This window comes from Diadema antillarum, unplaced genomic scaffold (assembly GCF_040938485.1).
Source record: "Diadema antillarum isolate AM-2024a unplaced genomic scaffold, OU_Dant_1.0 seq00000716_RagTag, whole genome shotgun sequence".
NCBI classification, from domain to species: Eukaryota; Metazoa; Echinodermata; class Echinoidea; order Diadematoida; family Diadematidae; genus Diadema; species Diadema antillarum.
In genome coordinates this window covers 145,795-171,760 of record NW_027271620.1, presented here as the reverse complement: position 1 = coordinate 171,760, position 25,966 = coordinate 145,795, and the positions used below count along the sequence as shown (strand labels likewise).

Genomic DNA, 25,966 nt, shown 5'->3' with positions numbered 1-25,966 from the left:
AAATAAGAACTGGCTTATTGGACTGAGGCACATTGCTTCACCCACGTTGCCTTTGTCCCTTCCAACTAGGTCAAGTTTAGATGGATTATAAAACAATTGAGTTAACAATTTATAAAGTTACAGTAAGTGAATAAGCACGCAACTAAAGGTTAAGAGTGATTCCTACCAAGTGTAGTTGACATTCAACCATGGGAATTAACTCTTTATTTGTCATGGTGGAAACCCCCTGTGTGCCACATTATTCTGAGACACCAACGTAGTCATGCCTTTGGAAAACATTTTGTTTTTCAAATCTATATAAATTTTATAGATTTCTGTTCAGCTTGACATGCAGTGAGCAAAGCTGCAGTGAAAATGCCACGGTTTGCTGTGATGTAAATTGTAAGACAAATATATGACTGTTTTCTTTCAAATGACCAGTAGCTACATTGTTGTTCAGGCATGACTTTTGCACACAAAACAGTGACAGAAACTTAGAATTTACATGCAAATCCAGTCAGGAACCCCGCTTACTAGTCAATCACCACATAAAATGCAAGCTATTATGTGAGAGGAGCGGAATCGCAAGAAACGCTTGAAATCATTGTACTGCCATATTTTGTGATTTATCAATTGGTTTGGGGGGGTATGTGTGTTTGAGCAGAATATGCGAAGTTGGCGCACCGTCGACCGAGTCGGGGTGCAAACATGGCACATGAAGAGTTAACGGGGAAAAACAAGTAAAAAATGTGTGGATATCGCATCAGAGATACTGCTAAAACTCACTGGAATCCATAGCTCTGGAGAGCTACAAAAGGATGCTGGACGAGAGAATAATACGAAAAGGGCGTTTGATCAAAACATTACTCTAGTTTCAACTTGCCACATTTCCAGAGCTCTCTGTGAACTTTTTTTTTTTTTTTTTGGGGGGGGGGGGGGAGAAGGATTAGACACATCTACAGTTAGATTTAATGACTACGGGAGGTGATTAGTATCTTCAGTCAACTATCAATTTCATCCAATAGAAGACTTTAAACAAGCTTTCCAGTATTTCAGGTGAGGATATTAGGACATTGCATTCAAGCCTTCCGCAGGCTTGGTACATATTAAAGGAAATTGTTCCCTTTACCTAAAACTGACCAGAGATCTTGTTGACATCAACTCACATGTAAATGAGATATGTACCAATGCATTAAGTCTACATTATACTGTATCTTACCTGCCGCTTGTCATCAAACTCCACTATTCCAACTTGTGGCCTTATTGTAGTGACTGGAACGAGATATAAAGAATACAATGAAAGTCTGTTTTGAAACATGTCATCAAAATTTACCACATACTATATCTAGGAGAATAAAATCTTCATATGCAATTTTGATTGGAAATTGATTGACTCTGCACATGCGATAGAATTTCAAAGGATTATTGCTTTTCGAAAGATGAACAGTGAACGAGATAAGAAACTCGTCACTTGAGATGAGTTAAGTGATACACTTGGAGTCCTCAGATAGTGGTTGCCCATATCGATACATCTCAACCTGTTCCTTGCAGAAACCTGGTATATCAGGTTCCTGTTGAGTCAACTGATAAGACAGTCAGGTTTCCATTCAGTCAACTTATATATATGGGAACCTGGTCTACCACGTTCCCAAAATAGACAAGAGTGCCTGCATTCATGGCCTAAATTTATGTTCACTTGTGTTATGCTTCCCAGAAAAATAGCTTTGAGAGAAAGATTGGAGTTTCTTCTATCAATATCAGTTTTCTTTCTATATGAAAACTGCATGTATCACAGAATTAATTGCCTTTTTTCAAATGTAGTATTCGCTTATATTACTATAAAAAAAAATGGAATGTTTCTAGATATTCATTTCACTGCAAAAGTGATGTTGAGAGTATCATAAATCAACACAAATCAACATTCATTTGGATTTCAGGGGCCCTTTAAAAAACAATCACATTGTATCCTTAAAACTAGAAATATCGCTATGGCGACTGGTATGCCTCTGCCATAATGCATGATTCGCCCAATAGGTGTATAGTAAAATGACTTTACAATGTGTGACGACAGTTTCACATAACTGGCAAACATTGAAATGACAGGTTTGTCAGAAATGTCTTGAATGTTCACTTTCCTTGAACTAGGTTTGCTTTAATTGTCTAAGAGTGCAGGTACACGCACAAGCATTTGGGGAACTGAGGATTTTTACTTGACTTTTAACCAACCCTTATATAAGTTTATGCATTGAATAATTTTCAAGGTATGAAGAAAAAGTATAATTTTAAAGGAGTTGACCTTGACCTTTGACCCTGACTCTTGACCCATGACCCCTAAATTTCCTAGCTAATCCCTGCCAGTCAATGCATGCGTATGTACCAAGTTCCATGGATATATTGAACCATTTGCGAGAAAAGTGAAATTGTAACATTTTCACCTGACTTTTGACCTTTTGACCTTTTACCCTATAACATGAAACTCTCTCTGGAGAACCATTACGCACTAGTACATGTCTACACTAAGTTTCAAGAAAAATACCTTTGGGCATTGCATAGATATGGGGGAAATAGCAACATTTTTAGCATTTGACCTTGACCTTTTGCCAATTTCACCAAAAAACTACTCAACTAATTGCCCCATCTTACTTCATCCTTGGACCAAATTTGGTGAAAGTTGCTTCGTCCAGTTTTGAGTTATCACGTAAACAGATAAATTTTAGCATTCGACCTTGATCTTTGACCTTTGACCTCTGTCCAATTTCACTCAAAAATTAATCAAGTAATTGTCCCATCATACATGTGTCTGCATGATAAAGAGAGCGAAGGCCTTTTTGCCCCAACAATCCCTAAAATTACTTTATAATAGTCTAGTGTTACCACAATTTGATTACTGTTCTGTTGTTTGGTCAAACAGATTTCAATACCATACAACTAAGCTAGAAAAAATTCAAAAGAGGGCAGCAAGAATAATTTTGGACAAAACATATGACACACCGTCGGCTGATTTATTCAAAAGTCTTAAATGGATGACACTAGACAAACGTTTTGATCTCAGCCGCGTTATGATGATATATAAATGCGTCCATAACTTAGCACCTTCGTACCTTCAGGTGCACTTAGTTAAGCCTAGTGATGTACATGAACATCATACAAGGCTAATAGACAGTGGAAATCTATGTGTGCCAAGATTTCGCTCTGATTGTCACAAGTGCAGCCCAATCGTATCCTCTGTACTTGAATGGAACAGGCTAGATCATTCAATTAGATCAGCTTCTTCCATATATTCATTTAAGAGATTGTTTAAGCAAAGTTGCTATTTGTAAGTAACACACGAAATTCATTCTGGGCTTTATCATTCCTGTATAATAGCGTTTTTAATTGTTATTTCGGCATTCTGGTGAACTCTTGCTGTGGCATGTACTTTTTATGTTACTTTGCAATGTACAGTATGCTGGTATGTATCTACACTGTATTATGTCATCTTCTGTATATACGTTTTGCTATTTCATGTACATATGTTCATCAATATTATTCAGGGCTCCATGGAAGACCACTATTTACTGGTGAATGGACTACCCTGACAAAAGATTAGAAATAAATAAATAAATAAATAAATAAATAAATAAATAAATACATCATCCTCGGACAAAGTTTGGTGAAATTTGCTTGATCCAGTCTTGAGGTATCTCGTAAACAGATCTACAATTTCATTATTTGACCTTGACCTTTAGTTAATTTCACCCAAAATCTACTGAAGTAATTGCCTCATCATACTTTATACTTGGACCAAGTTTGGTAAAATTCCAGTCAATATTACTCAAGTTATCGCGTAAATAAATGCGGACGGACGGACAGACGGACAAACCGAAAACATCATGCCTCCGGCACCACTTCGTGGGGAGGCATAAAAACCATTACTAGCTGCCTTAAATACCCTCTCCATGAGTACAGTACTCTCCGCATAATTGGGGTGGGGGGGGGGGGAGGGTGTGGGAGGGGGGTGTCCCCCCTTCCCATGGTGTGGACTTTTTTTGTTTTTCAATATCAAAATATGAGATTTGGTGCATGCTTTTTAACCTTTTTAAAGGGTTCTTGGTATTGATAAAAAATATATAATCCATGTAAATCTATGAACTATTTTGTAGACTATATATGCTTATAAAAATAAAATCAGACATATTGGTAAATAATTTTTGTAGGCTAAGCATATGTGAAAAAGTAATCAAACATATTTGCAAATAATTGATCCCCTTATAGTGTACTTTCTATTGTGGAGCTAGTTTGATGAATAAGACATAATGTTGCCCTCACCAAATCTAAATTAATTAGCAGATGACCTGGCTGTGAGATTCCTGTACATGGCAGATTTTGCTCTCTTCTGCAGTGTTTGGGAGGGTTTCCATTCGTAGCATTCACTCTTGCAGAATATATTGATCTTAGCTGCCAAGATTGCACAGAGAGTGTTGCGGATTCCTGTCGTTGTTGCATACACACCATCTCTTGAGTGTCCTTCTTTACCCTTACCAAGTTGCGATCTCATGCTCGTTGCCGTTTTGTTGACCATATTGAAAATGGTCTCGCATCTGGCATTTGAACGAGGAATGAGAAGAAGGTACTTCGCTAGTTTTGACAGCTTAGGGAACCTTAGGGAATTATCCTCCACATTCCTGAGTAGGCTAAGCTCATGCCAGAACTTGTCTATGCGGTCATCCTTTACTTCTGGCAAGTCAGTGGCACACTGAAAATCACATAGTTCAGATGACAACAAGTCAAGTTGGTCGTCTGTGAAAATTCACATGTACGTTTAATACAATCACGTACGTACACGGCTGGCTGGGATCATGCCACGCAGTATGCCACATCGGCCGCACCATGCACACGTGAGTTACCAAAACATTACTATTATGCGTGGTTCTAGCTACACGTACACGTGTACAGTAAGTCTTGCACGCACGTAGATAGACTAGACTATATAGAGAGACTAGTCCGCCACTGCAGTGTGCATACATGTGTGCATATTAGAAGGCTGAATACGGCGTTTTTGAGGAACGAGTTCCTTGAAATTATTATTAGTATTCTAATTACTAGCTTATTTTAGGGAATCAACGCACAGTGAAGGGGAAATATGACTTCCATTTCATTTTATGGTAGGTTTGCTACAAAATCAGTAGATCAGAAGAGAAAATCGGTAGCCGGTCAAAACCTCTAAAAAGCGGTAGTCTACCGCCCAAAGCGGTAGAGTTGGCAAGTATGCAAGTCGGTACTGGTACATGTGTTTTCATGTTTAATCACTCCTCAAATGATCGGTCTTCTTTGCAAATTAAGCAGAGAATGCGATTAGCCGTGAAAAATTTGACATTCATGATTTCTTAAAGTGTTATATCTGCGATAAAATGTGGGTAGAAATTTGATTAAAAGAAAATTATTTACCCATTTATGCGGAGAGGCAACCCGATTATCAAGTAATTTTAATGTGCTTTGGCAGTGATTTTGACATTACTACCCAATTAAATGGCGTACCCGTTAAAGCGATACCCGATTACGCGGAGAGTACTGTATCAACTTTCAATGAAGTAAACTTACATGTTTGTTGATAGGCATAAGTAAAAGCATTAAAACTTTTTTAAAACCAGAATGAATGGAACAACATAAAGTTTGCTTTAAAACTTTTTTTTTTATTATCTAAACAAAATGACATGGTGAAAAACGTAAACCCCACCCCCCCCAAAAAAAAAATGTAATGACTGATGATATACTTCAATTAGCAATACAACCACCCAACCACCCAATCACCACCAAAAATATTTCACCCTCCTCTCTGGCAATTTCATGGATAAACTGAAAAATTATTCCACTATCAAGCCCAAGACTTTGCAGTTGCTAGTATGCTGCATTGTATCATAAAAGCAAGTGGATCACTCACATGGATAGTCAGCAATCTTGGGCTGTGTTCTTGAAATACCTTTGAGTAGTGTGGACTTCCCTGCATTAGGAAACCTAATGATACACAAGTTTGATATTAGTTAGTTCATTTCTGTCAGGATAAATGGCCTCACTTCAGTGTCAAATTTTATAATATCTAAAAAGAATGTGGTAATTGAATCAAGTCTACAGGGCAATAGACATTAGTTACTAATACAGATAGTAAGCAAATAATCAACGTTGGTGAAGGTGATGGGACAAACTATCACTTCCGAGGCGATCTGGATGTAGCTATCTTTCCGAAGCGCAGCTGAGGAAAGATAGCGTACACATTCAGATCGCCGAGGAAGTGATAGTTTGTCTCATTGCCTGAAACTAAAAGTTGATTATTTGCTTTATATTCCACATCTAGGGTCCTAAAAATTCCCATTTTATTCCACATCTGAAACCGTTTTAGCCGTCTTTAGGTATCCTTTGGGCTTAGGCTACGTATGCGCGTAGATGACAAAACAATGAATTTGCTGCGCGCACTGCGCGGCACGGAAGGGAAAGTGCATTGCACTGTGTACTATCAAGTGACCTAGGTCACATGATAGTCCACAGTGCAACGCACTTTTATTTCGCGCGTACTCATCTTGCGTTAGGACTGTGTGGACTGTGTGGAGATCAGCGAAACAAAAAGGACTATCAACATAGAGTGTAACGAACTTTTCTTCTCAGGTGATGTGATGGGCAAAACTACGCATCATCACCTGATCATCTCTGGACCAATCCTATTGCAACATTCTTAGTATGTGGAATATAATGATCCTTATCCCCCATTTCACTAGGAAGGAGATTATGACAACCATGGCGATCTGTGAAAAATTCACAAATCGTGGTGCAATCACCCTTCATCTCCATTTTTGACCTGCAAGGCAATTACATTATGGCTTCTCTATGCTCAACCCACACTGAAGGCGAAAGTACAATGATAATAGGACAATGCTGCCACTTTGTTGCCACTTTTCCAGGCCAACAAGATGCAAAATTTTCACAGGCAATGGGAGCCGCTTCCAATGCGCTAAAGTTACACTCTACGCGTTGCTACCACATTAGAGCTACGAATATGCCGCTTTTATTATGCTTGTGAGGCGATTGTGATATGCTTTAAAACCACTGCACTCTCGCTCTGGAAGTTTTAGACATGTATGTTCAAAACTCGGTGGCAACCATAGTGATGGCGGTGACCCTTAACCCTAACTTACCTGGGCCATTTAGCGAGCTTGAATTCCGGGGGGGGCATTATGGCCCCCCCTTCAGATCTCGGCCGTCGATTGCGCAATTGCCGCAAAATTTTGCATGAACATAGAGCCGGATGTAATCTACAAGACGGTTAAGTTAAATTTGCAAAAAATTTGCATTTTCCATTTTAAATTAATCAATTATGCAAATATATGCAAAAAACCTCATTTTCATCTGTAATTGGCTTATAAAAGCTTATGGAATGCTGATTTTTGGTGTAAATATTCCTAGTGACATTCCGAACATTTGAGCGTAAAATAAAAATCAGTATCGAAATCAATTTATCTTTTTTGTTTTATCAATTTTTTAATGTATTTCTATTTTTTCGAACTTTTGTTTTTGTTGTTTTTTTCAGTAGAATTTGTCATACACATTTTTTGACAAATTTTAACAAATTGATTTCAGCCACTAAAATTAAAATTATCTATCTTTATATGAATTAAGTGATAAAACACAATTTGTATTGACTTTGTACACAAAATCACGTTTTTGAGCAATTTTGGGGTTGACGAAAATTTTTTGAAGGGGTGTGGCTTCGGAACGGTATGCCCGGACGCAACAAATTTGGTCTCAAAAGTTGCGTGGTCAAAAAATTTTGCTTGCCGGAATGGTCGCGGAATTCGTCGAGGGGGGGGGGGGGGCCATTATTGCCCCCCCGGTAAATTAGGGTTAACGCTTCTAAAATGCTCAAGATACGATGGAGAAGATTTGAAACGATCAAGCCACAATACAAGAGCTCTGTCGATTTTCTAAGATTGTAGGGGAATTGCCATCTAGTGAGATGGGGGTATCAACTGAGGATAAACTAACTTTGAAGATAAGCTTGCAGTTAAGTATGGGGCGCCAAATGTGGCATGGTCCTTTTTGCCACGAAATTAACAAAGAGACCATGCAACACTTGGCACCCCAAATTCAACTACGAGCCTATCCTCGAAGTTAAGGATCACCGTCTGAACATAACTGATAATTTTGAAATGTGTGTGTGGAGATGTATTGATTCAAGAATATTCCCGCACATCTGTAACAGAAACATTATCAATTATGACATGTGACAACATTGTTTGACATAAAAGAAAAACTCTAATGCTTCATATCATTAAATAAATCAAGGAACTGTACTACAAATGTTTCAACTGCATGGAATACTGACTTTATTGACTTGTTTTATAAAATGCCCAATTGTTTTTTTTATTTTAGATAGATCTAGAATATGGTGTTGAGCACTATGTCATGTCACCATGTACCTTCTACCATACTGTTATATTCAAAATGAAAAACCCAAACATGTATTAATTTGATAAAAAATATGGCAACAAAACACGTATGAGAAAAACAGACATCATAACTACATTACCTACGTTGCAACAGAAGCCGAAGCAATATACAGTGCGTATCAAAAAAAGGTAATCCAACTTTGGAGGGCTACAATTTTGTAATTGTCAGCTATGGAAAATGCGATGTTAGTTGTGAGGAAAGGGGGACTCTTCCTCTTTCCATTGATACCTAATTCAGGCATGAGACAGAGAAAAGTTGAAAAAAGAGGAGAGAGTTTGCGAGGGAGCGTAGCGACCGAGCGGGGGGAGGGTGTGGGAGGGGGGTGTCCCCCCTCCCACGGTGAGGACTTACCCAAGTCTTTACCCAGTCTTACCCAAGGAATGATCTTTCCTTGATCTTCTGCCATTTAAATGCCGTTACCATGGCAACGCAGCTTCCGACACGTCCGAAAAATATGTCTTGCACATCTTCCCACCAAGACTATTGTGTGTGCCACATTTCATAAGCTTTTGTCAAAAACTGAGGAAGTAGTTCAATCCACAAGATCTTTCCTTGATCTTCCGCCATTAATATGCCGTTACCATGGCAACGCAGCTTCCGACACGTCCGAAAAATATGTCTTCCACATCTTCCCACCAAGATCAAGGTGTGTGCCACATTTCTTAAGCTTTGGTCAAAAAACTGAGGAAGTAGTTAAATCCGCAAGATCTTTCCTAGATCTTCTGCCATTAATATGCCGTTACCATGGCAACGTACTTTCGGGTACTGACGAAAAATGCGTCTTGCACATCTACAACCAAAGGCACACATCTGTACCAAGTTTCATGGAAATTGGGCAAAAACTGAGGAAGTAGTTTGCAACACAAAATTTTCCATCATTTTGGCTCATAATATGTGAGCTGTTACCATGGCAACATACTTTTTGTCACTGTCAAGAAATGTGTCATGCTGACCTACATCCTAAGACAAACATTCAATATGAATTCCATGAGAATTGGAAGAACACTGATGAAGCAGTTTTGCCATGAAGCATTTTGCCCTATATTTTACCAATAACATGCTGTTACCATGGCAACGCACTTTTTGCCACTGCGGAAATATGTGTCTTGCACATTAACATATTCAGATGAACATCTGTACCTAATTTCATAAAAATTGATCAAAAACTGTGGGAGGAGTTCGCGACGCAAGGTTTGTACCCATTTTTGCCAATAATATGCCGTTACCATGGCAACGTACTTTTGGGTACTGTCAAAAAATACGTCTTGCACATCTAAGGCACACATCTGTGCCAAGTTTTATGGGAATCGGTTGAAAACTGAGGAAGTTGTTCGCGACGCAAGATTTGCAACGGACCGACCGCCCGACCGCCCGACCGACCGCCCGACCGCCCGACCATCCGCTGATTCCTATATACCCCCTTCAAACTTCGTTTGGCGGGGGTATAAAAATGAAAATAAATCACAGCTTAGCATTGCCATTGTTGGCTGTCTTTACCTTAGTCCATTAACAGTTTACAGTGCGCAGACCAGGCAAAGTACTACTACTAGTATTGCTGATCTTGGTCCATGTAGTCTAGTAGAGCATCATGTATGTATATATTAAAGACAGCTGAAAATAAATCATACATGCAGCTCAGCATTGTTGACCGTCTCTACGTCCATGCAACAGCTAACTTTGACCGAAAGATCGGTCTGTATCTGTCCGTCGGGGAATGCTCCGCGGAGACTGCGTCTGGCTTCACGGATCCCCTCCGTAGGACAGCGTTAATGGCAAAATATAAAAGAGTCCTCCGGACAGAGGGATCTTTCTGTCTACAGCTAACTTAGACTGCCTATAATACCTTACAGGAGGTACAACAATTTGTAGACCCGGTTAAGTCCATAAACAGCTAATGTAGACCAAGCAAATGACGTATTGTTGGATGAAGTCCAGAATGTAAAGCGAATCCTTGCGGCGGATGATGTATCACAAGTTCCAGGTGCCGAGGAAGTCGATTGAATCGCTGGCCTAACGTGGTTAGAAGACGAAACTGGTTCTGGGAGATCAACTTCATATTCCAACCACTGCTACTTGAAGTTACTGTATTGGAGACATCTGTGTCAATATCCGCTACACGAGGGTCATCCTTATCGAAGGTCTTCATTTTCTCGTTGAAGAAAGAAATATTCTCACCGGTCCACAAAATCACGATGACAAATGTAGGTCACGCCAACGTAATCAGAGGGATACAAAAGCAGCGCATCGCGTAGACAGAAAGATCCGTCTGTCCGGAGGACTCTTTTATATTTTGTCGTAAGTTATAACGCCGTCTTAGCTCCGTATACAGAGGAGATCCATGAAGCGAAACGCAGTCTCCGTGGAACATTCCCCGCGACGGACAGATACAGACCAATCTTTCGGTCAACGCATCGCGCTGAATGCTGCGGCAGCGCATGCATGCCGAAGCTCTGTAATAGTAATGATACACGTAATACGCAGTTGAAACATGCAACATCGCACAGCTGCCCGCTGACAAATGCACTCGAATCACCATTCACACACGGCGAGATATGGTGGCTGCAAAAAAAAAAAGAAAGAAAAAGAGGAAAATCACGGAAATTTTCCCGACTGTGTATTTTCTCCCCAGAATTTCAAAATCCACGGAAATCCGCGTATCCGCGGAGAAATCTCATGCCTGCTAATTATGTTGAAAAATGTCATGCATGAATGCACTTTTTCCAAGTTTGCGTGTTATTGTGAAGGAACAATGCATGTCTCACTGCATGGATGAGATCTGTCAATGAAAGTGGTCAAATCATCAGGCCAGCCTGCACAACTGCAGATTCGTGTTTAGGGTTTCTTCTAACCTTTTATGGTTCATAACCTTCAACATGATCTTGTTGTCGGTAACTTGGTCCTTCCCATAAAGGGTAAACCATTATCCATTTTTCTCTCTTCATATTCAAGACATGGTTTGTCGCTGCGAACTGTGTTTTGAATATAAACAGAGAAAATGGACTGTGTGGGTTGACCTCTGTGTGAGCGACCAAGTTATCGGACAGGTGGCCATGTTAAAGGTTATATATGGACCATGTAGGAGAAACCCTAAACACAAATCCTAAACATAAACCTGCATTCATACAGACTGGCCTATTTGGCCATTTTCATTGACAGATCTCATCCATGCAGTGAGACATGCATTGTTCCTTCACAATAACACGCAAACTTGGAAAAAGTGCAATTTGTCATTGTTGTCTTTGAATTTCATGTGCTCAGTCATGCATGAGATTTGTCAACATAATTAGCTATCAATGGAAAGGGAAAGAGTTCCCCTTTCCTCACAACCAACATTGTGCTCTCCATAGAGGACAATTATAAAATTGTAGCCCTCCAAAATTGGATTACCTTTTTTTTATACACCCTGTATATGGATGAGATAAACAAGGTAATAGTTGAAAAGAAAAACTTACCCTACAAATCCTACATCAGCAATTAGCTTGAGGACAAGTTTGATGTTACTTCTTTGGCCCTTGGTGCCACACCATCTATTGGACTTATTCCCACCATCTCCTCCAGAAGCCACAAGAATTTCGTCTCCAACTTGGTTTAAGTCACCTGAGCATTGGATAGAAAAAACAGATTTCCACTGATGTCTCAGGCTCAAAGTGTCTCACATACCCCTTGGCTGTCTCTCAAAACTTCTCAACAAACTCTACTGGAAGTTTTGCTGGGTGATTGCATGAGCATTGTTCATGGTTGCAAAGCACCATGCTCCACATTTACCTGCAGCTTAGCTTAATTGTGGGAATCATCCAAGTTCAGAGATGGCCAGCACAATTCCTATGGGTTCGCCTAAACTCTGACAAGACATGAACACTTCACTTGTTAGAGCAATAAAATTTGAATCCCATGCTCACTGCTAAGATTTCCACATAATTGTTATGTTCTCTAAAGGCCAATTTAAGTCTGTGTTGTTTCAATGATTGACTTGTGACAATCAATTTTGTGACTTGATCACTGGCATCCCATCCTTTATCACTTGCATCTATGCAGGGTTCCATCTCTTGAGCCTTTGCAATCTGAAGGGGACTGAACTGAGAACTGACATTGTATATCCACCATTCTAATTCTGACAAAGCACTGTCTGACAGGTTCACGACACTGTCAAAGTGTCCTTTTTGCATTATACAGAGAGAACAGATTTTATTTCTTTCTAGTTCTCTGTAGTACAAAGGCCCATATTGGGGGTCATCCCATGAGACCGACACCCATGAGTTATCATGGCAACGCATTGTTCAACCATGGCGAAAGATGAAGTTTGCACATCTTCGTACCATAGTGGTCACATGCGCCAAATTTCAAGCTAAATGTTAAAAGACTGAGGAAGTAAGCTGAATCCACAATATTTTTGTATACTTTTAAGTGAAAAATGCTGTTATCATGGCAATGTATAGTTCAACAATGACGAAAGATTAAGTTTGCACATCTATGTACTACAGCGGTTACACGTGCCAAATTTCAAGCAAAATGCTCGAAGACTGAGGGAGCTAACTGAATCCACAGTATTTTTTTATGATTTTCATTCAAAATCGGTTTTTACCATGGCAACGCATTATTCAACAGTGATGAAAGATTGTGTGCAAAAGTAGATCTTAGCTTTTCAAAACATGAATTCCATCTGTTGGAACAAATACAGCATGGAAAATATGTCCAAACTGCCATTTCGGCAATCTTTACCCCGAGATCACTCAACCGTGAAATTTTGCCCACAATTCACATGGTATGACAGCAAGCACATAAATTGTGCGTTGCATGTCCTCTTAAGCTGGAAAATTGAAATTTGTTCTGATATCATTGAATCAAAGTTACAAATTGTGAACTTCAAAAAGTGACCATTTTTGCCTTCACTGAAGCGTGACCCTACAATATACTAGTACACTGAATTCCATATGATACTTGGAAGTACAGGTACTGCATGGACTTAATACACACGGACATTCATCGTATCGTTAATCAATTCATGCACCCTTTCATCTCAAAAGCTCCACAAAGACATTTTTAGCATGCTTCACTGCTTTGATCCCATGATCGTCACTGCCACCAAGCTGGGAGAAGAACAAGACAGAGATTCTAGAAATCTAAAACTATATGCGCAGAAGAAAATAACTCACAAAAATCAAGTAAAGTGAATGTGCAGTTGTGGTGTATGTTAAGAAATCATACCTTAAACAATTTCGATTTGGAGAAGCAGGCAGTTTTAAAAGAAAGCTAACATTTTGGCAGAATGATTCAAAGAAATTTCCGTCTGAAAAAGGCACATCAGCGAAACAAGACTGAAATGAGGTAAACGATCCTTTTGTTTAAATAGTGACGATACATGATCACACAATCGTTATTGTCCAGACACCTGAATGCACTCATTAAGATGTACATAATCAGGTGTCGGTGACGATCACTACATCAAAGAAAGACTGCCGTGAACAGTCCATGTACGTATATTAGGTCCATGGGTACTGTAATGAAGTTGTGACTCTGTACAGTTAGTCATGAAAGTGACATAGCGCCACCTTGTGGCAGGTGTGTAATGTTATTGCTTATGGGGAGATTGCCTATGGGGAGATTGCCTATGGAGATTGTCATGTAAAAGTCATGATGTGAGTACACGTCTAATAAACACCGATGTCGATGACATACACGTGAACCTGGTGAAGTAGATGATTGTCATTACAGTATCAGAGATTAATAGATGGTGTCAGGAGTGAAAGTGACTGTGGATTGTCTGAATTGCGATGCCTAATGTCATGAATTTTGCGTGCCCAGTCTGAGGGGAACGGCTCCACGATCGTCGAGTGACTGGAAATACCCGCCGAGAAAGCTTGCATTCGTTCACAGCATGTATAGTGGCTGTGACTCAATATAGCCGCTATGGAGCAATTGAAACCTCCATCGCTGTTGGATTTGGAGGCAAGAAATCTTCCACAAGCATGGAAACTGTGGAGGGAAGAGTTTGAGCTCTATACAGAACTTTCAGTGACTGACGATGAAGTGAAGAAGGTGAAAATTTTTCTCTACTTAGTGGGATCAAAAGGTAGAGAGCTCTACAAGACCTCGAAGCCGGAGTCTACCTCACCTCCTTCACCTGACTCAACAACACCGGCTGTACCTGTTGTGACCTTGAAGGCAGTGCTAGACGCATTTGAGAGGCATTGCAACCCCCCAAAGAACGAGACTGTTGACAGGTATAAAATTTTCAGCTGCCAACAGGCTGCTGGAGAAACACTGGAGCAGTAAATGACTGATCTGAAGTTACTGGCGAGCAGTTGCAACTTCAAAGACCTGCATAATTCCCTACTGAGAGACAGAATTATTGGTGGAATTCAGGATGATTCTGTACGAGCAAGACTGCTTCGTGAGTTGGATTTGAGGCTGGAAAAGTCAATCCACATTATGCAGGGCCACTGAGCTGTCCAAAGAAAGGATGACAGTTTTTGGCAAGACACATTCTCAGGATGTCCATGCAGTGCAGAAAGCCAAAGCTATGAGTGGTGCTCGACCAAAGTAGAAGTGCAAGTTCTGTGGGAAATTGCACGTTTTGGACAAAAGTAAGTGCCCTGCATATGGAAAAAAGTGCAACAAATGTCAGAAAAAGAAATGTCAAAAAGTGTTTGCAACGCTGTAAAAGAGAAATCAGCAGGAAAGGGCAGACGTGACAAAAAGTCTGTGCATACGATTGACGAGGACGAAGCAGAGGATGAGGAATTCTTTGTAGACATCATAAAGTCAACAGATGATTCCGACGACTGGTTCATCGAATTGAAAGTGAACTCGAGGAAGGTGCGATTCAAGTTTGACACTGGTTTGCAATGCAACATCATACCAGAGGTTGTGCAAAAGAAATTGCAGTCCCCGATGCAGAAGTCAAATTCAAGACTGGTGGTCTATTCAGAACACAGGATGAAGCCTGTAGGCAAGACTCTTCTTATTTGTGAGCACAAGGAGAGGTTCTTCGATTTAGAGTGCTAGGTTGTGGAACAGAAGGCGCAATCGATACTTGGTCTGCCATCCTGTAAGCAGCTCGGATTGGTGAAAAGAACTTATGCTGTGCGTGAGGAGCCATGCGCAGTCAAGGACAAATATGCTCACCTCTTCCTGGGACTTGGGTGTATGCCAGGAACACATCAGATTAAGCAACGAGATACAGTGCCCAAAGTCCATGCTCCTCGCAGACTTCCAGTAGCTCTGAGAGAGAAGGTCAGAGAGGAACTTAAGAGAATGGAGGACCTGAACGTCATTGAAAGGATGACGAAACCAAGAGCTTGGGTGAACAGTATGGTCACAGTAGCAAAAAAGAACAGTGATAGAGTGAGGATTTGCCTTGACCCAAAGGAACTGAACCAAGCTATAGAGAGGGAACATTACCCCATGCGAACCATTGAGGAGGTTGTAGCGTGTATCCCCAACGCTAAAGTGTTCAGCACTCTCGACGCGAATTGTGGGTACTGGCAACTTCGCCTTGATGAGGCAAGCTCAGATTTGTGTACCTTCAATACTCTTTTTGGCAGGTACAAGTACATCAGAATGCCTTTCGGAATTAACTCGGCACCAGAGATCTTCCAACGGACAATGTCACAGATGCTGGAAGACCTAGAAGGCGTTGATGTGGTGATGGATGATATCCTGATATGGGGAACAACCAAGGAAGAACACGATGAACGCCTTGAAGCAGTGTTCAGGAGACTGCAAGAGAACAATGTCAGGTTGAATGAGAGTAAGTGCAAGATCGCTGTAAACGAAGTGAAGTACATCGGTCACTTGCTGACTGCTGATGGACTGAAACCTGATATGAGAGTTGAAGCAGTCAAGAGTATAAAGCAGCCTACCAACAAGAAAGAGCTTCAAAGATATTTAGGCATGATCAACTATCTTGGCAAGTTTCTTCCCAACTTGTCTGAAGTGACGGCACCCCTGAGGAAACTCTTGGTAAAAGAGAACGACTGGCAGTGGCACCAAGAGCACACTACAGCCTTTGAGAAGCTACAGCAGCTGGCAACTGAAGCTCCCATTCTTCAATTTCATGATGTGAATCAACCCGTAGTTGTGAGTGTGGATGCATCACAGAATGGTGTCAGCGCAGTCCTTCTGCAGAATGAAAAACCAGTTGCGTATACATCAAAAGCCTTCAAAGACTGTGAAAAAAGGTATGCGCAAATAGAGAAGGAATTGGCAGCAGTGGTGTACGGAGTAATGAAGTTCCACCAGTATGTCTTCATGAGAAAGTTCGTGATCGAGTCTGATCATAAACCGTTGGAGACAATCATGAAGAAGCCTCTAGCAGATACGCCATAACGGCTACAGAGAATGCTACTGAAGCTGCAGAAGTATGACTGTACCTTGAGCTACAAGAGAGGTAAGGAAATGTACATTGCTGATGCTCTCAGCAGAGACTTCATCCCAGAGAGTGAAGAAGATGAGGAGAGCCAAGAAATGACAGTCTGCATGCTAGACCTGAAGAGATGCAGAAAGAAACTCTAGCTGATCCAGTTCTCAGGAAGCTAAAAGCAACAGTTGAGGAAGGCTAGCCTGAGAGTAAGCAGGAAGTGGATGAAGACATTAGACAGTACTGGCAGTACAGAGATGAGATAACTACTGAAGGTGACCTGCTCTTCAAGATGCAGAAAGTGATAATCCCTAGCCAAATGAGGAGACTGATGCTAGAGAAACTCCACCAGAGTCACCAAGGAGTGGAAAAGACCAAGAGATTGGCAAGAGATGTGCTCTCCTGGCCAGGCATGAATGTTGAAATTGCAGAGATGGTTGAAAGGTGTAAAATTTGCAGCAGACATAGAGCCAGCAACTCGAAAGAGCCAATGCATGGTCATGACTTACCAGAAAGGCCATGGCAGAAAGTTGGGAGTGATGTGTTCGAGTTTGATGGGTCTACTTACTTGATCTTGGTAGACTGCTATTCAAACTACTTTGAAATCAACAAGCTGACAAGTACTACCAGCAGAGCAGTCATTGCCATATGTAAGCAGCAGTTCGCACGACATGGCATTCCGGATGAGATGATGACGGATAATGGACCACAATATGCCAGTGCAGAATTTCAGCAATTCTGTGTCAAATATGGAGTGACACACAAGACTTCTTCACCCAGATACCCACAGTCCAATGGGAAATCGGAAAAGGCTGTGCAGATAGCCAAGAATCTCTTGAAGAATTCGGCAGAGGACGGTGAAGATGTTCATCTAGCTCTTCTGGCATATGCCAGGAGATGGCCTTCCATCGCCTGCACAGATGCTGATGGGCAGAAGGACGAACACAACTCTTCCTACAACCAGCAAACTCTTGCAGCCTAACCCTGCCAGCTGAGATGACATCATGGAAAGGAGATTAGAGATGCAAAGACGTCAAAAGCAGTTCTACAACAAGGGCGCAAAAGACCTGTCTGTGCTCAAAGCTGGTGACAGCGTGGCGTATCAGGACGGCAAAGTGTGGCAACTAGCTGTTGTCATCAAGAAAGATGAATCACCCCGCTCTTACATCATAGAGGGAGAAGGAGGAGTATGTTATCGACGAAATAGACGCAATCTCCAAAAGAGACAAGGACGACGACAAAGTCGATACTATGATGACCTCGAGGACAGCGACGGCTCAACTGAGGTGCCAACTAACATCGCATCATCTCAGGAAAGTTCAGGCGACGACGAACCAGTGATTCAACGCGAACGTCGTTATCCACTGAGGCAGCGTAGACATCCAAACAGGCTAAATCTGTACATATAGTAACTAAGTGTATAGGGGCAGAATAATCCCCTTTGTACAGTTAAGAGTGTTGGATAGTCTAATTTGTTTTATGATTGTTGTTTTTATAATAGTTGTTGTTTTGCCAAAGTTATAAGAGGATGTACCAGTAGGATAACTGTACTATCACAGAGGCATAATAATCCTCTAGTGCAGCTAATAGAGTAACAGATAGTCCACCCTGTTACTCATCTGTTTATATTATTTGTTATTTTATTTGTAACAATAACTTTGTGAAGTTATCAGGAACAGATAGCAGTTAAGAAAGCTATGGAAATGAGACAGCTTAAGATATTCGGATGAAAGACTGCAACGGAATGAAACTCTCAACATGCAACAATGTATCGCATTGAACTGGAACTTTTATTTAAAACAAAATACATTGACTCATAAATAAGGTTATTTGACCAGATACACAATTACATTGCTAACATTATAGTATAGGTGTTGGGTTAATGTAAGTTGCTTTTGTATGAAAAGGGGGATGTAATGATGTTGTGACTCTGTACAGTTAGTCATGAATGTGCCATAGCGCCACCTTGTGGCAGATGTGTAATGTTATTGCCTATGGGGAGATCACCTATAGGGAGATTGCCTATGGGGAGATTGCCTATGGAGATCGTCATGTAAAAGTCACGATGTGAGTACACGTCTAATAAACACCGATGTCGATGACAGACACGTGAACCTGGTGAAGTACATGATTGTCATTACAGTATCAGAGATTAATAGAGGTACTTGCCCCTGTGTATAGATTTCCTAAAAGGTTCCTGATTCAGACATTACAGCGATTTGTTTTAGGGGGAACTTCTTTTTTGTTTAGTGTTTATATGTGAAGTTTCAAGGGATTTGGTGGTAAAATAAGGGAGATACGAGGTGAACTTTCAAGATTTGTTTGTCTTTTGCTTCCGCACAGTGCTTTGATGACCGCTATGAATTCAAAAGCTTACGCCCCTTTTCGCGGAGTTAATTGCACCGTATCGCCGGGCCTGGTTAAAGTTTGTGACGTTAGTGGAGATGCAGCTCACTCTAAGTATCCACACGTTTATGGGTGCTTCAGCATACTTGTAAATACCCTCGAGTGTGCTGCACCTCCACTAACTCTTTGTCATCTATGCAATATTTGTATACTAAAACAATGAAGCTTTTCACATGAGCATTACTATGCCTGAATGGCGGGTAAATACAGTGGTGGTAATCATCAAACTGTTCACAATGAATGACAGGCATGATGGTAAGGCAGAAAAACATGCTGATTAATGGACTCAGTTACGTCTCTGTATTGGTCTGTGGCTGCTCTACAACACAGGTTAAAATGAGACACAAAATTAGTGACTGCTGGCTGCATTGGACAGGTGGCCACTATGCACAGGGTCTTTAACATGGCTGTGCTCTCATGGGGATTTTTCACTAGGCGTATACAGCTGCCGGTCACATAGCCAGGTTTGAATGCACCAACAGTTCAATGAGTTATTAGAAACTCCAAATGAATATGAATACATAACTGAAAAATATATCAAAGATGTATTAAACACTAATTGAGGTTTGTAACTATTATGCTCTAACACTTTTCCAGGTGAAATTTGGATGCAATTCAGCAGAAGGTCATCCATTGAAAATGGCAGAATGAGTAATAAACAGATTATCACTGAGCACAACCATAAGGAATAGTCTTACAGTATATCCTGTGTTTCAGTAAATGCTACATGAATAACATAAAAATAAATGAGTATCCTTACCATATTGCATATAATGAATTCCTGCATCAATGTAGGGCAATCTGTCATTCAGCTGCAATGAAAACTTGATGCAAGAATTGCATTCATTGATTTGAATAGATGCTGTAAGACTTAAAACCAGCACTGGCTGTCAGGCGAAAGCACTGGGTGGAAGCTCGGTGGTCTAGTGGTCAGGAGGTCGTAGATTCAGATCCTACCTGAGTATGTATGCTCATGATTTTTATCATGGCTACTGCTACACACTGATTAATTTGGTACCTGTACTTATTTACATTGATGTATTGCAATGTGTCAATCAAATGGAATAAAAACCTCAATGCATAGAATTTTATCGATTTGAATAAATGTGCAGTATCCCTGGCATGATATAAGGATTAGAACCGGCACTGGCTGTGAGGCCAAAGCTCAGTGGTCTAGAGGATAAGACATCTGCCCAGCGATCAGGAGGTCATAGGTTAGAATCATGCCTATGTATGTATTCACTGATTTTTATCACAGTGGTTACTACTACACACTGGTTATATGGTGCATATTTATGTTGATATAAGGCAATTTGTCAACCACTTGCATTCTAAACATCTTGATGCAAGAATATCATTACGTTCAATAAATACGCAGTACCTGCTGCATGCTGTAAGGATTACAACCAGCATTGGCTGTAGGGCAGAAGCTTGGTGGTCAGTGGATAAGATGCCTGTCTGGTGATCAGGAGGTCGTACTATTTGAATCCTGGCCGGGTATGTATGCTCTTGATTTTCATTGTAGCTACTACTAAACACTGATTACTTGCATGCTTATTTATGTTATGTAGGGCAATTTGTCAATCAGCTGAAATATGAACACAACTCAACGCAAGATTCATTAATTAGAAAAGAAAAAAAATTCTTACCTAGTAAATTGTTTTTGTCATCTGTGACACAAACTCCGACAGGAACTGTGACATAGACATCTTTGCCCTTAGATCCCTGCAAGATACGTGGTCTGCACAGATGATATGAGTTTAAGAATGTGGATGAACTACTAATGCGACATTTAAATGCAACACACTTCAAAGAACAAGTCCACTTCAAAATGTACAGGAAAGGATGAAGTCACAGAGAAATCAGAGAGAACAGCTGACAACTCAGCAGAATTACTTGGAATCCTTGTGCAATGGTACGGTGGCAAACTTCGTTCACTGGCTGCATGTAATGTACGAGTTTATGCTAATGCAATTGCACAACACACACACACACACACACACACACACACACAAACTCTACAGACACACAACATGAGCAAACACACATAACTCCAAAGACAAAAACACCAGTTAGCACACTGCTGCTGAGAGCAGGTGAGAGCTGATAGGAACAACTTTTGAATAGCGAATACGAAGTAACAAGACTTTCTTCTTTTCTCTTGTTACATGACTTAATACCTTTGTTACACTATGAAATTCCCATATCGCAAGTTTTATGGATGTGCAGGTGTCTTTGCCAGTGTACTGTAAAAAAATACCGGTACTCAAAATAGACATCTTGTACTCACTTACTGTTACTGCCAGTACCACCCACGTAACGCTGCTGCTCTCTGGAAGCTTTCACACGATTCAATGTCACACCAGCTGCAGCTTTAATGTAGACATCACCCCCCTGACCTCCAGTTCCCCCATACTTCGGCAGGCCTTGCCCTCCTCCTCCACCTCTGACAAAGATCCGCACTTGATCAAGGAATTTATGTCGTAATTTGGAAATCTGTGCAGAGAAAAATGGTGTAGACAAAACCTAGAAATGTTGCTATGATGAATGGTATTCTGATTCAGATTCAAATCTATTGTCATACACAAAATAAAATATAATGGCATAAATGTTTACATTCTGGCAGTTCCGGAACAGTATCACCACCACCACCAAAAAAAAACCAAACAAACAAAGAAACAAACAAACAAACAATAGACCCGCGGGTCTAGCGCTCACCTGAGTATCGCAAGTTCACCTTCCACGCAGTCACTATTCTAAATTATTCACAGTTTTACCAAAATTTGACCAGGCATTCTCAAGTAGAAGATGAAAATGTACAATAAAGGCCCAAATTTTTAAAGATTCCTTAATTTGGGGGGATTGGGGGCCCCTGGGGCCCTCTGGTGGGACATGGTGCCCATTTTGATAAATTGAGATCCTGACCCCCTAGGGATGCTACCTGCCAAGTTTGACCAAAATCAATCATGAGGTTTTCAGGAAGAAGATGAAAATGTACAATTCAGACCCCATTTGGACCTTCCCACCCCCCCCCCTCCCCCCACCCCCAAGAGGGGCACCCCTGGATCTGCTATGAACAACCTTGAAACTACAGTCATTAATGTACTCACTCATAGTATTATCTTAGCTCTATAACTTCTGATTCTAGAGAAGATTTTTAAAGATTCCTTCATTTTGGGGCATTTGGGCTCCCCTGGGTGTGGCTTGGTGCCCATTTGAACAAATTGAGATCCTAACCCCCTAGGGATGCTACCTGCCAAGTTTGGTGAAAATGGGTCATGGGGTTCTCAAGAAGAAGATGAAAATGTACAATTTAGGCCCCATTAGGACCCCTCCCCACCCCCCCCCTCCCCTGGGTCCCAAGGGGGGTCACCCCTGATTCTGCCATGAACAAACTTGAAACTACAGTCATCAATGTACTAACTCATAGTATTAACTTAGCTCTATCACTTCTGGTTCTAGAGAAGAAGATTTTTACAGATTCCTTAAGTTTGGGTGGTTTGGGCCCCCCTGGGGGCCCCCTGGGTGGGGCATGGTGCCCATTTTAACAAATTGAGTTCCTAACCCCCTAGGGATGGTACCTGCCAAGTTTGTTGAAAATCGGTCTTCGGGTTTTCAAGAAGAAGATGAAAATGTAAAAAGTTACGCACGACGCACGCCGGACGCCACACGCCGGACGCAGGGCGATCGCAATAGCTCACTTGAGCCTTTGGCTCAGGTGAGCTAAAAATACAGAAAAAATATAAACCATAAAATCTCTACATAAAAGATATAATTGCACTAATTCACTCACATATCAAATACAGTGCATGACACAAATTTTCCAAGACAAATACATGTTATTGACAGCTTTAACACCGAAAGGGAGTGAAGGAAAGAGAGAAAAAAGGATAAGGCGGAAAAGGAAGAGGAAAAAGAAAAGAAACAAAAGTAATTAGGAAGGCAAGGCAAGCCGATTTGTTCACATACCCATATGAAACATTTAAATAAAATTTAATGTTCAAGGTACAGTGGAACCTCGTTATAAAGAGGTAGGACAGTATACCAAGGCCTAACACAAGGGCAATTAATTCCTCTGACTCCACCTCCCTATCGATTTCCCTGTTCTTTTACACTGGCACAAAAAGATTATGTAAAGCAACAAGACAATCTTTACTGTCCCAGTGACCTCGATATAATACGGCTCCGCAGCATTGCATCATAATGATAATTACAATACAGTCCAACCTCGGGTATCCAGCCACGTTGGGACCCACAAAAATCTGAACAAGCGATTTGTCTGAAAGTGGGAGTTACATGTATGCTGAAAAACACAGTCAAGTTGAAGAGGGTGTACATATTCTGTTATACATTGTACTGTAATAAATTTGTTGCAATCGTTTTGTAATTGTAACTAATTTTCTTCTTTAAAAATAGACATAACATGAGATAAACGAGAGATTCATTCACTCTGTAGGGCCTATTTGTTTTAAATAGATTTGATGTAGGAATGAATTTTAAAAAAGCCCACACAAAGCACACTGTATTTTTCAGCCAGATGATAAAGATGTCCAGATAACAAGTGGCCCGATACCAAGGTACACAACTGAAAAAAAAGTCATTCAGTAAAAAACAAGGAAAATGGACTGAGTAAAAAACATGCACATAAATTGTAAACTACCATAATAAGGTCCAAAATCCAGCCCTTGCCTCATGTACACAACAGGCACACAAAGACCACTTGTAAGGAGAAAAGAAGATAAGAGAGACTATGTAGAGAAAAAGAGAAGAAACATGAAGAAGAAGTGTTAAAAGAGGTAAAGGAGTGGAGACAGGGCACCAACATCACATTTACAACAAAATTCACTCACAGATTTGCATTAAAATGAAAAAAAAAATTAAGATTCTTCTAAAGCCTAAAAAGTCAAAAACAAAAAACAAAAAACAAAAAACTGATTATCTTTAGTTTGGCAGGATACACAGTATGATTTAAAATACATTCCATACCACCATATTCCTATGCCAAAGAGGGCACTGACACCAAAGAAAAAGAAAAAAAAAAGACATAAATCATAATTAGCATAATGCTAAAACCAAGTAAAAAAAAAAAATTGGAGCTGGTTACTAGGCTCTCATTACCTGTTAAACTCTTCATTGTACAGTGTCATGGCAAAAGGAAGAAAGGACCCTTGAAATCCACTTGTTCTAATCCTTGATAAATGGATACGACCCATAGAGCTGCATTTACATATCGCTAGAGGGCGTACTCATTTAAATCGCTGTGATCGCATGGAGACCTCGCCGCCATTACTATAGAGTGGCAAGTGAGAGTGGCAAGTGCATTATGCACGCGCACTGCATCTGCCAAAATTGTGCATGCAGATGACATTGCCAGTGCGTAGATGATTCTGTATTTTGTATTACAGATTTTCTAACAGCCATTTATGATGTATGTCAATAATTTGAGAATTATAAGATGGCTAAGTAATTTCCAGCTTGCTGATTGGTCAAAGCGTACCACGTGATCATTCGCGAAAAGTGTCTATCCCTGCACGCCCGTGGGATTTTCGCGCACCCAAATTGTCTAATGCACGGTACTGTAAAAGTGGATATTTTCGCGCGACTAATTTTTCGCGCTTGGCCGTGTCAGTACACTTTCACGTGTTTTTAATTCCACGGAATCAAGACATCAAGTACTGGAACATATGGCATCCAAAAATATTCGCGTGCTTTTGTTTTCGCGCTAGCTTCTCGTTGCACGAAATGCGCGAAAATTTCAACACTGCGAAAATTTCAACACCGCGAAAATTTCCACTTTTACAGTATAAAGATTCAGCACAAGCTGGGATAATCTCGGAGAAAGCCTACTCTGGACCATTTTCCAACGGTAAGTACAATTTCAAAATCTTTGATATTTGATTTATTTCATTATTTCTTTCTCATACAAGGCATATTCACCTCGCGTTTGAAATTACGTAGTCATCTTATAAAAGGAATAACGCATTTTCCCGTCGTTGTTCAGCGATATGCAGTGTACTCGAGGTTTCTTCTTCGCATGCACACTCCCCACTCGCCTCTGGCTTATGTGGAGTGCGCATGCTCAGAAGAAACCTCTCGTGCACTGCATACTCGCTAAACAACTCCGCGGAATGCGTTATTCCTATAATATCCCATGACAAGATTAAATGCATAGAATATATTACGCTCTGTAGTACATGCATTCATTTGTTTGTGTGATATGTTCAGGACTTTGTGTGTGTGTGTGTGTGTGTGTGTGTGTGTGTGTGTTTGTGTGTGCATGCATATTCACTATGTCCCATTCAAATCCGGGTATTGTATTCCTATTAAGGTTGAGGTGGGGGCCTTCAGTAAGTGTGTGTGTGTGTGTGTGTATATTTGTGTTTGTTATGGATGTGTATGTGTGCGTCTGTAGGCCTACTTGTGTTTGTTATGGATGTGTTATGGATGTGTATGTGTGTGTATTTATGTTTGTTAAGTATGTGCGTGTGTGTGTGTTTGTGTGTACAAGTAATGATCCTTTGATCTCAAAATACACCAAATTCACTCTGAAGCTACCTTTTTTCAAGAAACATATTAGCTACTTCTGTAAGAGTATGGCCTTTTCCTTTGATTTCAACGATTTTGCTACCCTGTATACGCGCGTACATCGCCCGTCCGTGAAAAACAACCCCTTTTACACGCATTGTCTATACAGGACTTGTAATGGCAGTGTTCCCAGGGCTGAAGGTATGGCCGACCTGCCCC

The 25,966-nt window shown here is 40.6% G+C and overlaps 1 protein-coding gene across 1 annotated transcript in view; it reads right to left on the bottom strand.

The window, feature by feature from the left end:
- Nucleotides 1-25,966, bottom strand: part of LOC139737938 (GTP-binding protein 10-like) — a 103,461-nt gene that overhangs the window by 42,797 nt on the left and 34,698 nt on the right. Inside the window, exons 2-6 of the mRNA XM_071648602.1 lie at nt 21,513-21,718; nt 20,872-20,963; nt 11,910-12,054; nt 5,900-5,973; nt 1,199-1,251 (exon numbers count right to left, since the gene is read on the bottom strand). Coding sequence (XP_071504703.1) covers nt 1,199-1,251; nt 5,900-5,973; nt 11,910-12,054; nt 20,872-20,963; nt 21,513-21,718 — 570 coding nt within the window. The remainder of the gene's footprint in view (nt 1-1,198; nt 1,252-5,899; nt 5,974-11,909; nt 12,055-20,871; nt 20,964-21,512; nt 21,719-25,966) is intronic.